General features: G+C 50.9%; 2 protein-coding genes across 2 annotated transcripts; one reads left to right on the top strand and one right to left on the bottom strand.

Annotated features, from left to right (window-relative positions):
- Positions 1 to 2,157: 2,157 nt before the first annotated feature.
- NDOR1 (NADPH dependent diflavin oxidoreductase 1) lies at positions 2,158 to 14,906 on the bottom strand. Its single transcript, XM_015831644.1, has 16 exons — positions 14,852 to 14,906; positions 14,377 to 14,421; positions 11,864 to 11,998; positions 11,318 to 11,395; positions 10,863 to 10,960; positions 10,080 to 10,178; positions 9,648 to 9,749; positions 9,206 to 9,415; positions 8,748 to 8,869; positions 7,890 to 8,110; positions 7,273 to 7,380; positions 6,313 to 6,427; positions 5,854 to 6,000; positions 5,175 to 5,296; positions 4,031 to 4,125; positions 2,158 to 2,415 (listed from the first exon to the last, which is right to left on the bottom strand). The coding sequence occupies exons 3-16, from the start codon at positions 11,996 to 11,998 to the stop codon at positions 2,271 to 2,273; spliced, it is 1,797 nt and encodes a 598-aa protein (XP_015687130.1). The 5' UTR covers positions 14,377 to 14,421; positions 14,852 to 14,906; the 3' UTR covers positions 2,158 to 2,270.
- On the top strand, positions 12,955 to 13,649 carry TMEM203 (transmembrane protein 203). The gene has a single exon (XM_015831645.1). The coding sequence runs from the start codon at positions 12,955 to 12,957 to the stop codon at positions 13,366 to 13,368; it is 414 nt and encodes a 137-aa protein (XP_015687131.1). The 3' UTR covers positions 13,369 to 13,649.
- Positions 14,907 to 14,924: the final 18 nt, after the last annotated feature.

Here is a 14,924-nt window from a genome sequence, read left to right as displayed (position 1 = left end):
CGCTTGCCTCCGGAGGACGGGCTCCACAGCCCTATGCTTTCCGGCTGAGCAGCCCGACCCAAATGGTTGCCAACAGGAAGGCTGGCGACAGCTGCGATCCTCTCTCAACTTGTGACAACCGAGACTCTGAATCAAGGGCGGAGCAGCTCCCTGTCGGCTGCAGGCCAGGGGGCGGGGCTGGGGCCGGCCGAGCAGGTAGGACCATCCAGGTGGCTCCACAGATGCTGGCAGGCGCGGCTTCTGTTCCTCCGTGCCGATATGACGCCACAGCACGAGGCTGCTGTGTTTCTGTTGGAGGAGCTGGGTTGCTCCCCTTCTTCGGGCTGGGCCATCTTTTTCTGGAGGAGGCGGGATGTTGCTCTGAGCAGCAGCCATTCTAAGCGTTGCCTGTTTGCAGCGAGGGGGCTTCTCTGCTACTCACAGGAATCACTGCTGGGAGTATAATTAAGGCAGAAAGGCTGAGTCTGTCTCCCCATTGGCCTCGGTTTCTGTCCCCTCTTCTGCTGGGACGCATGGACGCTCCTGCGCAGAGTCTCCATGAATGCCAGATCCGACTCAGAGACCAGGAGGTTGATGCTTCTGGAGACAAACTCTACCCTTGTTTTTTTAACAGTCCATGTTCCACAACTCCAAACCACACTGACACCCGTGTGCCACTTCCAGGCAGGAAGGAGCAAAGTCAGGAGCTTGACTCGGAAGCGAGGCCCAGCCTCTGCTTCTTTGCTCATCTGTGGGACAGCAGCAGCAGAGGTGGGAGCAAAGCAGGGAGGGAGTGCTCAGAGCTGGGCACCTGGAGAAGCCCTGAGGCTGGGCTGGTCAGGCCTAGAGGCTCGGCTCCTGTCTGGCTTTGACCTTAACCGCCACCTCCCAGCCCCCCACTCCCCCCCCGGCCGTCTGTGCCGCTCTGCCAGCACCTCCTTCCCCGGGGCTGTGCCTCTGGCTTTGGCTGCCCGTGAAGCCAGCTGTTTTATGCTGCAGGAGCAGAAGGCCCTGTGCAGATGCCTCAGCCTGATTCGCTTTGGGGGACCCCACCTGTTCCTTCAAGGAAGGACGAGAGAAACACAAGACACCCCCTGAAAATAACAAGGGAATGAAGGTCAGTCTGGCACAAGAAGACCGCTCTGGCCAGAAGGCAGAGCCAGGCTGGCTGGGAAGGCTCCAGCCTGACCACCTTCCTCTTCCTCCTGGGCTGTTTGGGGCACCTACTCAAGTCAAAGGACATACTTCCCGCCACCTTTCCCTTGATCTCCTGACCCCCCAATTTGAGTAGAAAACATTAGATTCCCCCTTTTGCACACCGTGAAAAAGTTCTGCTTCTTACTGTGAGAAAAAGAACAAATTCTCTGTGCAGCGAACGTTTTCCGTAGGGGCGAAGGGGATTGGATGAGGCAAGACTCTTGCAAGCCACGAAAGGGGAATTCTGATATAATTTAGGCAGGTTTGGTGGGGCTCCTCTCGTGTTTTCTCACGCAAGGTCAAAACCACCGTCCTCTGGTCACTGCCAGGCACGCCCGGATGCATGCAGAGCGAGGGGGGCTTTGCTCAATCTGGGTCCCAACTATGGCTGGGGATATTGCAACAGGGCCCAACCCACGGCCCCGGCTCAACCACCATCCCCTTTTGGAGCAAGGGGAACTAAGGAGAAACTTCCTGACAGTTAGAACAATTAACCAGTGGAATAACCTGCCTCCAGAAGCGGTGAATGCTCCAACACTGGAGGTTTTTAAGAAGAGACTGGACAGTTGTTTGTCCGAAATGGTGTAGGGTTTCCTGCCTGAGCAGGGGGTTGGACTCGATGACCTCCAAGGTCTCTTCCAACTTTTATTATTATTATATTATTATTATTATTATTATTATTATTATTATTATCATCATCATCATCATCATCATCATCATCATCATCACCACCACCACCACACAGTCAGCCAGATGTTCAGACTGGATTTGGCATTTTGTATTATTATTATTATTATTATTATTATTATTATTATTATTATTATTATTATTATTATTATTATTATTATTATCATTATTATTATTATTATTATATTGTTTTGTTGCTTGTTTGTTGTTGTTGTGATTATGATTATTAAGGCAAAAGGGATCTGGAGCACTTCCGCCAACCCTCCTCGCACCCAAAGGCAAGAGCCGACCGGTGGGATAGGCTCAGATGGCCTGGCTTGATTTATTGGTTCAGAATCGCCATCCTGGCTGCAGCTATTCCGTCTTTGGTGAGGAGCTTCCCCATCCATCCCATATTCCACGGCAGCTCAAGACCAGGTTTCAGCTTGGAAGCGGTGGGTTTGTGCCAAGAGGGTAAGATACTCCTCCGCTTCTGGAGCAGAGAGGCCTCCTTCCGACTGGAAAACAAACTTCAGGGCTTCTGCCACTGCCTCTGGCATCTGCTTGGCATTTCTGGAAGAGAGGGGTTGCCATAACAGGAGGAGAAAGCGGTGACAGCAAAGCAATTGCCAATCATCAGGGCCTGGTGGGCACGCAGGAGCTCCTGAAGGGCGGCAGCCATGTGCAAAGGTTCAGTCCTGCCTGGCCCCAGTGCAGCCCAGGGTGGCTGACTCAGCTGACACCAGAGAAGACCCAACTGTGCGCCAGGGCGGGTCAGACTCCAATGGCTCTCTAGGCACGGTTCAGCTGCTTGGTCAAGGCAGAGCCAGACTTTCCTGCCAGAATCTTCTCCCAAATCTGCGTACATCGATCCCCACATGTTGTTTCCACATCAATATTATATAGCCAAGAAATTAGACAAAAATCTAATGCAAATTCTGTATAAAATAACACCAAGTATCAAATGTCGGAACAGCAGCCGTTACTTTTTTTAGTTGTTAAAAAAAACCCACCTAGAAACATATTTAAACATGGGGGGGGGGTGTTAAGGGAAGTTGACAATTCAGGAAAATGATCTGGAAAATCCTGGCAAAGATTTTTTTTCCCCATCGGCTTTTGGGGCTTTTTTTTTTTTTTTTTTTTTTTGCAGGAGTGAACTTGCTTTGAGTGTTTGAAAGTTATTACTTTTAAATTTCAGATAACTTTGAGGAAACGGCTCTAGAAGTGCAACATGATCTGGGCTAATCGTGCAACACCCAGTTCATCCTCAAGGCTGGCCTGTGTCTCCAGAAATGTGAAAAAACTTGTTTTACCCCAAGAACTGGCTCGACGTGGCCTCCACCTTGGCCTGGGCAGGAAGATGAATCAAGCGCTTCCGCCCGGGATTCCCCAGGATAGACACAAAGATACACCCTCTGCACGTAAACAGGCTACACGTTGGAAGAAGCCCAGGCTTAAAAACTCGGGAAGTGCCACCACGCTGGAGTCAATGCAGACGCAGAACCGAGGATCCAAGAAGGCCGGAGCCCCACGTGGGAAGGAGGACAGAGTGTTAAGACGGTTCAGACAGCAGCCCTCGCCAAAGACCAACTCTCTGCCCAGAATCCGTGGCCACGGATTCAGCACTCCTGCCTGACCCCCCCAGACCTTCTGCTCCAGGAAACTGCCCCTAGAAGCCCTTGCCTCCGCCACCGCCAGGGCTCCCTCAAGACCTGTTTCCAGAGGGTGTGATGGATTAGGCTGCAATTCCAAAATACGGATTGGTAGTAAATCCAGCTTGAGCTTTATGTGTGGGGTAAAAGGAGGAATATACCACGGGACTGGGTAAACGAAAACAGCTTTTAGCTGTGCCTCAAAGCCAACCATTTTGCTACGGGGGCTTCCCGTGATGTGCGTTTGCTCTAAAACCTAGCATCACTCAATGCTACGAACTGGCTCCCTGTCCTTGGGCCGCAAGAACCCTTTGCTCAGACTCGGTCCAACGGTACTTGCCGAGAGGAATGGGGGAAAGTGCAGAGTGCAGAGCACCAGGCCTATCCCTGACCACAGACTCCACCCACGGTGGGATTTCTTCCACGCCCTGCCGCCTCTGAAGGGGCTGGATACACTAAATGGGAGCCAGAGTTTGCTCAGTGCTGAGGATGACTGGACGATGGCTTAACTCTTTAGGCCGCTTCCTGGCACTCACCCGGATAAGTAGATCTGGGCCTCCTCGTGCTTCACCAGTTCCCACAGGAGCTCCTTGTTCTCTCTGATCCGGTGCTGGACATAAATCTTCTCTTCCTGCAGGGAGAACCCCTGAGAGGTCAGGGAACCTCAGGCAATTTAGGCTCCCATCAGATGCCCAGAGAGCAAGGGGAAAGCAGGGGCTGCTCGTAATCGTCCCCTTCAGAAGCCCTTGAACCTGGCAGGCTCAGAATTGGGTTCCGGGTGCAATCGCACAGGAGCATAAAGGGTGGTATCTGGAACAATGGGAAGCTGTTCCAGGCACAACCTGGTGTCATGGATATTGCTACGGAGATACGCTGGGGTTCAGGAGTTGCACAATAAAAAGATACATACAAAGCAGGGAAAAAACAGTTCTTCCCCTTTTTTTATGCAATCACAGAAGCCTGGCTTTCCTCATACTATAACCTGGCATGAGCTCTCGTTTCTTTTTTTCCCTGGGCAAAATGAACAGGCTGCTAAGGGGCCTCAACCAATCCAACAACCGGAACGCCTCAGACAACGGCAGGCCAGCCATGCCTATGCAGAGGCTCCCCAGGAGTCCAGCCTCAGCACCAGAGTTCCTGGGAAGGTGGCAACGAAGGGAAGTATTTCAAACATGTGGAGTCACAAGGCCTGTTCAGACTATTTCAGAAAAAGGTCACACCAACTGTATGTTCTCAAGCAGCCGCCGCAGGAAGCTGGGTGTGGACACAGGGCTGCTCCTGTAATTGTTCTCTTCCCGGCCTTCTTCCGAAGACGTCTTTCTGACTGTTTGGCCAGAGCCAAGCTGCACGTTCAGCAGAAACACCCTGTGCCACCCCTTCCCGGCGGGCGTGAGCCACACATCAAAATACCAGTCCTGGGAGACCACAGGTTTGGCTCATCCTCCGGGCTTTAAAAGCACGCGCCAAAGGGAAGGAGATGGCCGGGAGACTCTTCTGCAGGCTGAGGGGAGGAACCATTCCCACCGGATGGCATGCAGAACTGTTCATTTTGCCCACTCTCCCTCCCTTTCCGACTCCTCAATGCCCATTTCGGCAATCCTGGCTGAGAAACACACACTTGCACCCTGGGCTCGGTGGTGTATGCGAACACCCGCACAAAGCTGCGCATGCGAGATTTACCTGATCCCGGGAAAAGGCCACAAAGAGCGTCAGGAGCCCCCTCTTCACCAGTTCTTCCCATTCCGCCTGGCAATAAAAATCTTTGGCTCTGTTTCGGCAACCGAAGAACAGACAGTTCTTTCCTGAGGCAAGACAAACGGGGACAACATCGGGAAGTGGCAAACTGAGCAGGAAGTGGGGCCAGGAGCAACTTGGCTTGTTCGATGATCAAAGCTATTTTAATCCCAGGGTCCTCCTGGGCAGAGCCATCATCCACATCACCATCTAAGGGAGGCTGACTGAGCATTGCAATCAATGTTACCCTGTGGACAGGGAACCGCAGCCAATCCCAGTTCCTGCCTGATCGAAGTGTGGACTGAACCTTCTGAGGGCATGTTGTGCAGTTAATGGCTGAAGCTGGAATAAAAGCAGCTGAACAGTCAGCATAGCAGCCATTCATGAGGCCTCTGACTTGGCACACAAGCAGAGACAGAAATATTACGGAGTTCTTCCACACGCCACCCCCGTTCAAAAGAGCATTTCAGAAAGTCCACAGCCACCCCCAGGGCCACCTACTGAAAATTACAGGTGAGATCACACAATACACTTCATTGCTGTTCGAGTTATTCTTGCGAGACTGATTTAAAGATCAACCAGCCAGACTTTTAGAAGTTTGCCTTGCCCCACGCAGCGACTTCACCTGTTCTGCCCTGGGCCACTCGCTCCTGTATTGCTGCTCTAAAAACTGCCACGCCAGTGCCAGGCCCAATCATGACCACCGGAGCGCCTGGCTCCGCCGGGAATTTCAGGGTCCCTTTCTTCACCCACAGAGGAACTCGCACCACCTCTGAAAAAGGAGAGAGGAGCCCATGTGAAAGGAAAGGAAACGAAACACAGGCCTGAGGTGTGCACAGTGCCTTAAATGAGCATCCGTTTGGGATCTTTGAAGAGAGAGGCAGAAAACTTTCTTTTTTAAAATGGTTTTTTTTACAATTTCCTTGTTTTGATAGTTATGAGTCACCCAGGGTTGTTAGGAGTTGGGCAGCACACAAATGTTTGACAGAGGAAGACTCGCCAACCACCCACCTACCCCATTCTGCAAAGCAAGGAATCCTCCTTTCCGCAGGGGTTTTGACGACACGAAAGCAGAGTAGCTTACCATTCTGTGGATTGAGAGAGGCCAGCCATGTGGAGCACAGGCCCCGCCGAGCTTTGCTGAGACAGGTCTTGTAATGCACCACAGCCAGGAGGATCTGAATCCGGTTGGGATGAGTCTGGGGGTGGGAGGTAGGGGTGGGGCAGAGAGAGAGAGAGAGAATGAGCACCGGACCCCGGATGGAGGCACCTGGCAGAACTGAACTCGGGCAGGGATCCTGGGGGAGAAAGTACCTGCTCCCTGAACAGCAGAAAAAGAACAGCATTCTTTCTAAAAAAAACAGCCCATGAGCAATGAGCTGTTTGGGGGGGCTGGCCAGACACAGGCAGAAAAACTCTCTCCGCGTCAGAGTTTTGGTTTTTTTGGTTCTGTGGGAGAAGTGAAGGAACCAGGGCAGCCCTTTATGCTTTTCAGCCCCGTGGATTCAAGGGACTCGTTCAGGAGAGGGAGTCAGTTACACTCAGCTGGCGCCACTTTCAGGAAGCAGGCAGGAGCACAGGGGAAGCAAGGGGGCTTTCCTCTCTCCTAGGCTAGGGTTCGCAGAAACCGGGAAACCTCGGGATTTCAGTTCCCTCTATCCAAGAATCAAAATCAACTTTGCTCAGACTGAATTTCTTAATTGCTTTGTGAGTTACACAATGGCAATAAAGATATTCTATTCTAATTCCAGGCCTAAATTCCTTTCAAAGCTTTATCTTCTCATTCAGGAAAGTACACACTGACTTGTTTGTATTCTTTCTCTGATTTAGATTCACTACAAGAATCCCTTATAAATGAAGGCAAGACTAAGGGGCAGCCTGGAATTATCTCAGGACAAAACTCAGACCAGCGCAGATCTAGTACGGCAGGTGAAGAATCAGGGACAGGATGGGGGGGGAACATCAATTTATTCCAAATCCATTTGGCATCAGTTCAAAGCACCCAGCAAACAACTCCCCCCCTCCAGCACCTGCGCTCTCTTACCAGCATTGAGGAAGCAATCGAAAAGGCCCGGGGCCTGACCTGTGGAGTGAGGTCTAGCAGGTAGTTCCATGGAATGGCACAAGTTGTGTGAGGGAAGTCACAGAGGACCTTGGGGAAGGAGGACAGGAATGGATGTGACTCGGGTAATATTCAACCACAGTAGAAAACCGTGCAGAAAAGGAAGCAGCAATATTTCCATGGCTGGAAAGGACTTTTCTGAAGCAGCTAATCCCGAGAGCGAGCCTGCTGCAGAGGATTGGGAGGTTTCTTTTTTTAATGGAACGAGCTCAGCTGGGGCAGAAAGTACGTGCAGAGGTCTGATGGTAAATGGTTCTGAGATCTCAAAAGGCAGGATTGACTGGATTTCTTCTCCCAACCCAGAGTTAACAGAGAAAAAAAAAATTACAGCCATGTAACCAAAAGGTGCAAAGCTATGTGAAGGGGAATGACTCCTGGGAGGCCTGAACTTCAAGGTGATTTTGATTAATCGAGGAACATGGTTGTGTTTGTTGACAGGGGACCAAGACAAACTGACCCCACAAAGTCTTCCAACCAGCAATCAGCAGCTCTTTCTTCCCCATCTGCCCGGATTCAGAAAGGAAGCTGGCTTAGCCTACCTCGAGTATGGTCCTGCGGGGCCGGTTGCAGTAAGCGTGAAGCTCCTCCTGGCCTTGGGCTGAGCTGAATTCCTGCAGCTTGCTTCGCTCTAGCTCATTTGGAGAGAAGTGGAACAGAAACTCGAAGAAGGAGCGACGAGGGACACACGTTATGTCAAGGCAGTGGGTCACCAGGTAACGGACAGTGGATGGCTGGGGCAGATGAGCAGGGAGAGAAGTGCCTGGAATGCAGGAGTCCAAGAAAAGCTACTGGATTAAAGCTCCTTGTAAAAAATGGGGCTAATCTCGCTTGTTTAAACACCACGACTTTATAAAAACTACCAATGGCAACTGGACTTTATCGCTTCTCCACCCTTTATAGAACCACCACCTTGAAATCAAGATGACAGTATTTTATCCCATTCAAAATGTCTGCTATAGAGCTGTGTTCATTTCTGCAAATCCTATCAATTAATTAATTAAAATTGGTCGGTTCATTCTCCTAAGATTTCTTTAACCAGATCCTGTCCAGAGAATTGCAAGGTGACCAAGATGACAGGATTCAGACGGGATCGCTCAGAACAAGAACGGGTCTGGCATTTGGAGGCACTAAAATTCTTTAGAGGCACCCAGAACACTTGAGACCCCTGGCCAGTCCTTAAATGCCAGCATTTCTGGTGCTCTTGGCCTGCAAGGAAGCCAGTTAGCTCTGCTCGTCCGGGTTGAGGTGGGCAGCCGGAGGGATTTCCCAGGCTCGCTCAGCTGCTGAGAGACTGGCGGCGGCAGGGAAAGGACTCTTCTGCCAACCAGGAGGAGGGGAGATGCTCCCATCTGCCTTGTGCCTGGATTGAAGAGACTGCAGAGGGAAACGCTTTATACCTGCCTCTGTTGGCCTCAACGTGAAGCAGGCATCTGGGTCCAGGCACAGGAGATCACAGAAAAGGCGCACTTCCTCAGGACTATTGTGTGGCTGGATCATCACAACATCACCTGCAGCATATCTGCCAGGAAGAGGCAAGGCCTGAGTCCGGGGTCCTCATTGGGGATCAGTTTCAGACACTCTCAGATTTCCTACTTTCTTTTAAGCCAAGCTGCCTTGGAAAGCTTGTTAGGGACTCGGGAAGCTGCCTGTCACCTGCTCAGTCATAGCAACTCTAAGGAGACCGGGCTGAGGGGAGGGGGGTGTTCCCTTGCCTGTCACTTGCCCTACCAGGGATTAACCTGGGCATTGAGTAATGGACTCTCCCTTCTTCGTCTAACCACAATAGATCCTCTTCTAACCCTTTCTCAGTGTGCTCCATTTGAGGACAGCAGCAAAATGAATCAAGGAAACTCACTCGATTCCAGAGCCAGTGATATCAAATTCAATAAGACGGACATCTTGGAAATGGGATTCTGATGTCACCCTCCGATTGGAAACCATCTGGGCACCGAAAGGATTCCTGTCCGATGGAACATCACTAAATGCATCCTCTGGTTGCAAAGTTGCCCTGCGGAGGTCACCAGAGGCCTCGTCCAGGAATTGAAAAGTGTACTTGGGTGGTAATCTGCAGAAGTCAGAGTTGGGATGATAAGTTCTCTTTCCTCAGCATGTGGGGAAGGCAGGAAGATTGCTGAGCAGCTGTGGAAAACCCATCCCTTTTCTCCCTTTGCCGTGCACAGGCGCCCAGTTCTATTTGGTTGTTTAAAAAGGGAAAACAGTTTCTATTTTATTTTAATTAATAGGTGCACAAAGGTTAACCCACATTCTGTATCAACTTTCCTTGTTGTTGTACTTACAGGACATCGGGGCTCATCACATGGAGGCCAGGAGGAAGAGGATACAGGGCTAAAATCTTTTCCCACAGACTCAAAAGCCAGGGGTCAGTGACCGCATCCGGTCTACAAAGAAATGAATGAGTTTCAGAACAGAACGCCTTTTTGTGTTCAGTCAATGGGGTTCAATACGGCAGAGCGGCCACATTCTCTCACTGGCTTCTCCAGCTAGGGTGGGGAAAGACGCCCTGCGGAGTCCCTGATGGTCACCACACTCAATGGGCTATTCGACTCAGCCATGCGACTGGGCAGGAAGCAGCTTTTGACGCCTCCATGAAATTGGCAGTGGGATTTTGACCAGGACCAGAAGAGTGACCGAGGGAGTGGAGGGTAAGAGATTCCCTGTGGTTTTTCAGAGCTCCCTAACAAGGAAAAGCCACCATATCCATCTCTTACCCCAAGTCATGCTGATCATCTCCCAGGGCTGCTGGCGCAAGGGGGCTGCCCCCAAGCTGAAGAAGCCGCCTGTGCAGTTTTTTGGCAATGAAGTTGAACCTGGACCAGGAAACAGAACAACACACTGAGCAGCAATTGAGGAATCGGGGGGGGGGGACTTCCAAAACCTCCATTCTCACAGAAGCAGAATGCAGAAATGAGTTACACAGCAGGAAGAGTCTTTTGGATCAAGGTAATGCAGGAAACCTCTTGCTTGACTGTGGACAATAACCTCGTTAAAAGCGTTTGGCCCGATAAACAATTTAATCTTATAGAAAAAAGCAGGATGCCGTAATGGGCAGGGTGGTGAAATGGCAATGTGTATACGTGTGCGGGTATGTGTGTGTGTGAGAGAGCGGGGAGGAATCTGTTCACAAGCAACTTATTGGCACAGCTGGACAAGGGCCCCAAACAGCGAACAGAGTTTGTAGTGGGGAGAAAAAGCTGCAGGAGAAAAAGTGGTCTGCAAATCTTGTTCAGAATATAGTGAATGCTTTTATTCAAAGACAATCAAAAAAGGAAAATGTCCCACTCATGTAGCATTTCAGTTACCTGTTTTTGTGCAACTCTACAGTCAAAATTTAGATCAGCCCTTTAGCTGATTCTGCCCCACATTTCTTTTGACAAAGCTCTAGAGTCCCAAAGCCTAGGCAGCAGCTCTGAATGCTGGAACTCCAGCGTGACAAAGAACTCTGACTAACGTGCTTGGCCTGTTAATTTCCCCAAGAGAGAAGCAGCACTTACTTGGGATATGAGGAATCCCCAAGCCCCAGAACAGCATAGTCCATCTGGCACAGGGAAGTGGGAGGTAAGTTCTTCCGGAATAGAAACTTCCAGAAATTCTGGAAAATTAAAGGAGCCCCCAAGGAAGACATTATATGGAAGCTTTTCCCCATAGGAACCTAATCCTGCTTGCCGCAGGGAATTTGGCTGTAGCCACGCTAGAGGGGAAACTAAAGCTGAATGGCAAGGACAAGAGAGGTCAGTGTTCCCAGGCTGCAGCCAGCCGCATTGAGCCACCCGTGCAAAAGGGCTCCGGCTCAGGGTGAAGACGTTTCCTAGGTCCAAATCAGAGGCGGGAAGCTCTGCTGCCAAACAATTTGAGCCCAATCAAGTAGCATGATCAGGGATGGAAGGGCTGTCTGGTCACCCTGCACCCTCCACCTCCCCAGGAACAAGGGGAGAGTTTCTGAACTGACCTTCATATTATCCGGAGGGTCGCCTTGTCCTGTGGTTGCACAAACAAATACCACCAGCGGCTCATGAATCAGGCTTGCCTTCCAAGAAGCCATGCAACACAGAGAGGGTCACAATTAGTTCCCAACAAAGGCCACCAAGGTTCTTTTCCTTCAGGAGAATCCATTTCATTGATGACCCATCTTTCCACCAACAAATTATATTTGGGGCAGCTAAGATGGCAAAAGCACCACTTGTTGAGATGGGCGGCTATTGAAATTAATTAAATCAATAAAAGTGAAACAAAAAGGCTAAAATGTAATTTAAAAATTAATAAATGAGAAAAGCAGCTCCCGCCCAATTCAGGAAAAAACATGAAAGGCCCGCCTGACCTCCTCTGGGTGGAAGCTGTCCCTTCTATAGACGTTCCAAGGGTGCATGGGTATGGGGCCGAGGGAGGGACCTCTTCCACAGATCTGACAGCTAAGCCACTTCATAAGCTAAGGGAGGACGATTTTCTATAGATATGTAGGCTGAAATCCCTGTTAAGACCCTGAGCTGCTACTCACCACCTGGTAGTCATCCAGGGCCTCAACCTTACAGTGGAAATGGCGTCGCTTGGCTTCTCGACCAACCCTCTCAGCAGTATCCTGGGCAGTTCCTGTCTGGCTGCCATAAAGCACAAGCATCTTCCGTTCTGCCATCTGAAGGGGAGCAGGAGGAAGACATCCAGTCATTAGGATGGAGGCACAACTTTCCCAATTTAAGAATACCACAACGGAATAAACAAGATACAGTTGTCAGTGGAAACAGGGGAAAGATAAAGCTGACTTTTCTCTTGACTTCAGCCCACCTATTTGCAGCGAGGCTTTCAGTTTTTGCATCCTGAACTTGGTGGAAACACTAGGCAAAACAACCACTGAGAATCTAGGCTTACCTGTCTTGATTAAAAAGGACCAACAAGTGAGGCCCCAAGGCTAAACATGGCCTGTTCTAGACTAAAGATTTGTCCTGCCAAATTACTGGTGTATAAAATGTATTTACTCTAACGTACGACATACACATTATGCTGTAAACCAGTCAGTCACATAATTGACATGGTGTAGAAGTATTTGTAGAGTGAGTGCCGTGTCCCTTATACGTAACTCTCATGTTAATAGAAGCTGGTCTTACATCTAGCAATTCCACACTAGACCCTGAAGGTTTTATGAAAACTGCCCTCCAGATTCATGATATCCGAACTAGAGCTCAGTCTTGCGTCCATGTTCACATTTCCACATAACACTTGAGGCCCCGTGCAAAGTTACAGGGGCTTTCCTTTTCTCTCTCGCACACACAGCCACTTCTACACAATAAACAACCCCTGAGGAGCTCTCAACTCTTCTCGGACGACCCTCCGGGCCCGGGGGCGGGGAGAGCAAGCGGAGCGCTCTGCGAAGGCTCGTGGGAAGCGCTGCCAACTCTTCTCTTCGGTGGCGCCGCTCCCTCCACCGGGGCCAAACGCACGTGCCCATTGGCTGGGTGATCGCGCCCCTCGCGCGTAAGGCCCGCGCCCGCCTTCGTCACCAGAGCGCGCCGGAAGCGCCCCGGCCGGCCCGCGGAGCGTCGGAGCCTCTGGCGGTGGCGCGGCGGCCGCCTCCGCTGCCCGGGCGCGGCGGGGATGCTGTTCTCGCTGCGGGAGCTGGTGCAGTGGCTGGGCTTCGCGCCGTTCGAGCTGCTCCTGCAGGCGGCGGCGCTGCTGGCGACCTCGGGGCTGCTGGCGCTGAAGGCGGACGGCGCGGCGGCCGGGCTGAGCTGGTGGAGCGTCTTCGCGCCGCTCTTCGCCGCCGACGGGCTGAGCACCTACTTCACGGCCATCGTGTCGGTGCGCCTCTTCCAGGACGGCGAGAAGCGCCTGGCCGTGCTGCGCCTCTTCTGGATCCTGACGCTCCTCAGCCTCAAGTTCGTCTTCGAGATGCTGCTGTGCCAGAAGCTGGGCGAGCAGAGCCACGAGCCGCTCTGGTACGGGCTGATCATGTCGCCCGTCTTCATCCTGCTTCAGCTGCTTATGATCCGCGCCTGCCGAGTCAATTAGCAGGAGGAGGCGCTTGCCCGGCACGGCCTTGGCAGGAATGACCGTGCCCCTCTGGACAGCAGCAGGCTGACCGGGACTGTCCTGGAAGACTCTCTCGACCAGCTGTGGCTGCTGACCTGCTTCCCAACACCGAGAGAAAGGACCGCAAGGCCTCTCCCCGCCCTCAAGGGTAACCCTTCTTGTGCGCCTCATCCCATTCTGCCATTGGACTCTGATTTCTGAGGGCCAGAAGATTTGGGCAAGTTCCGATTAAAATCAAGAATAAAAAATGTAGAGCAGTATTTAAGCCTCTTGCTTTTCTTCCCCAACACCGAGATTTTGTTTTTAAATGTTGAAAGGAAAGCTGAAATTATTTTAAAAAGTAGCTGACAGCAATGTTTGAAAAATGGCAGACAGTTTTATACATGATTCCTTCTGCAAGGGTATACTTCCAACTTAATTGCTAACTGCACACATTCAAAGTGAGCAGGGTTTCTTGTGCTGCTTCCTCTGCAAAAGAGAGGGCAAACTCCATTGAAACTGATGGCAGTAAAATTACAAGTGTGTAGCTGAAAATGAAGTGCTCATCAGATGCATCGCTGGGTCATAGTCCAGCAATGTGGATTGAAAGCTTTTCGCCTCCGCTACCATTCTAAAGTTGCACATTGTCAGGTGCTTGAACCAACTAATTTCAGGATTAAGGATTTTGATTTGGCTCATGTGGGCTACATGGAGAGATTTAGCTAATAAATGCCATGATCTGGATTGCTGAAGAGTGCCAGTAGAAAAATGTGAATAAAATATATGAGCATGTATCGCAGCCTTAAATATAGATATATAACGTGGATAGTTTGCTTCTGTGTGTAATTTCTTGAGTTAGGGCAATATGCTGGCCCACGGCCCACTGGAACATAATACATTAACCCAATTGCCTGGACTCTCACCACACTGACCCTAAAAGCAAATTAACCATATTTTAATTTGGCTGGACTAGTCTTGCAGGCAAACCTAGTACAGTCTTATACTCACATGGCAGCTTTGGATGCACTGTGTTCTCAGCAATAAGGGCCGATGCTGTAGGAAAGAAGTAACAAAATATTAAATCTGTGCTATATGATCAGAGCTCAGACGTGAGCAAGATTGGGCGTGTTTTGCTTAATGTAAATCTCCCTGACTTCCAAGAGTTCACACCAACCAGAGAACCACAGACAGGCTGGGCACGTCGTGCAGGACTGGTCTTATGGTTTAGAATCCCTGGCAAATGTGTGGATTGAATATAAGGAATATAAAAGTTGGGTGAATGAAGTCACAGCTGTGCCCACGGGGGGGGGGCTGATCTGGGCTCTGAGGGAAATAAGTGAAAAGTCCTCCTGCCCCATGGCAGACCCCGCAAAGGAGGAGGGCGCCAGGTGGGCTTTCCTTCTGCCGGGAGGGGGATGCTTCTCCTCTGGGCTCCTGGACGGGCAGGAACCGGGAAGTGGCCCCAGCGCCTATCTGAGAGTACGTGGAGACGGCCAGACACGGCCCAGCGATGGCTGGGATAAAACGCAGGAATGGGGCTGGGTGGGGTGGGGTAA

This window comes from Protobothrops mucrosquamatus, unplaced genomic scaffold (genome assembly GCF_001527695.2).
Source record: "Protobothrops mucrosquamatus isolate PMUCROS unplaced genomic scaffold, P.Mucros_1.0 scaffold_270, whole genome shotgun sequence".
Classification (NCBI taxonomy): domain Eukaryota; kingdom Metazoa; phylum Chordata; class Lepidosauria; order Squamata; family Viperidae; genus Protobothrops; species Protobothrops mucrosquamatus.
This window is presented reverse-complemented; position numbering and strand designations above follow the sequence as displayed.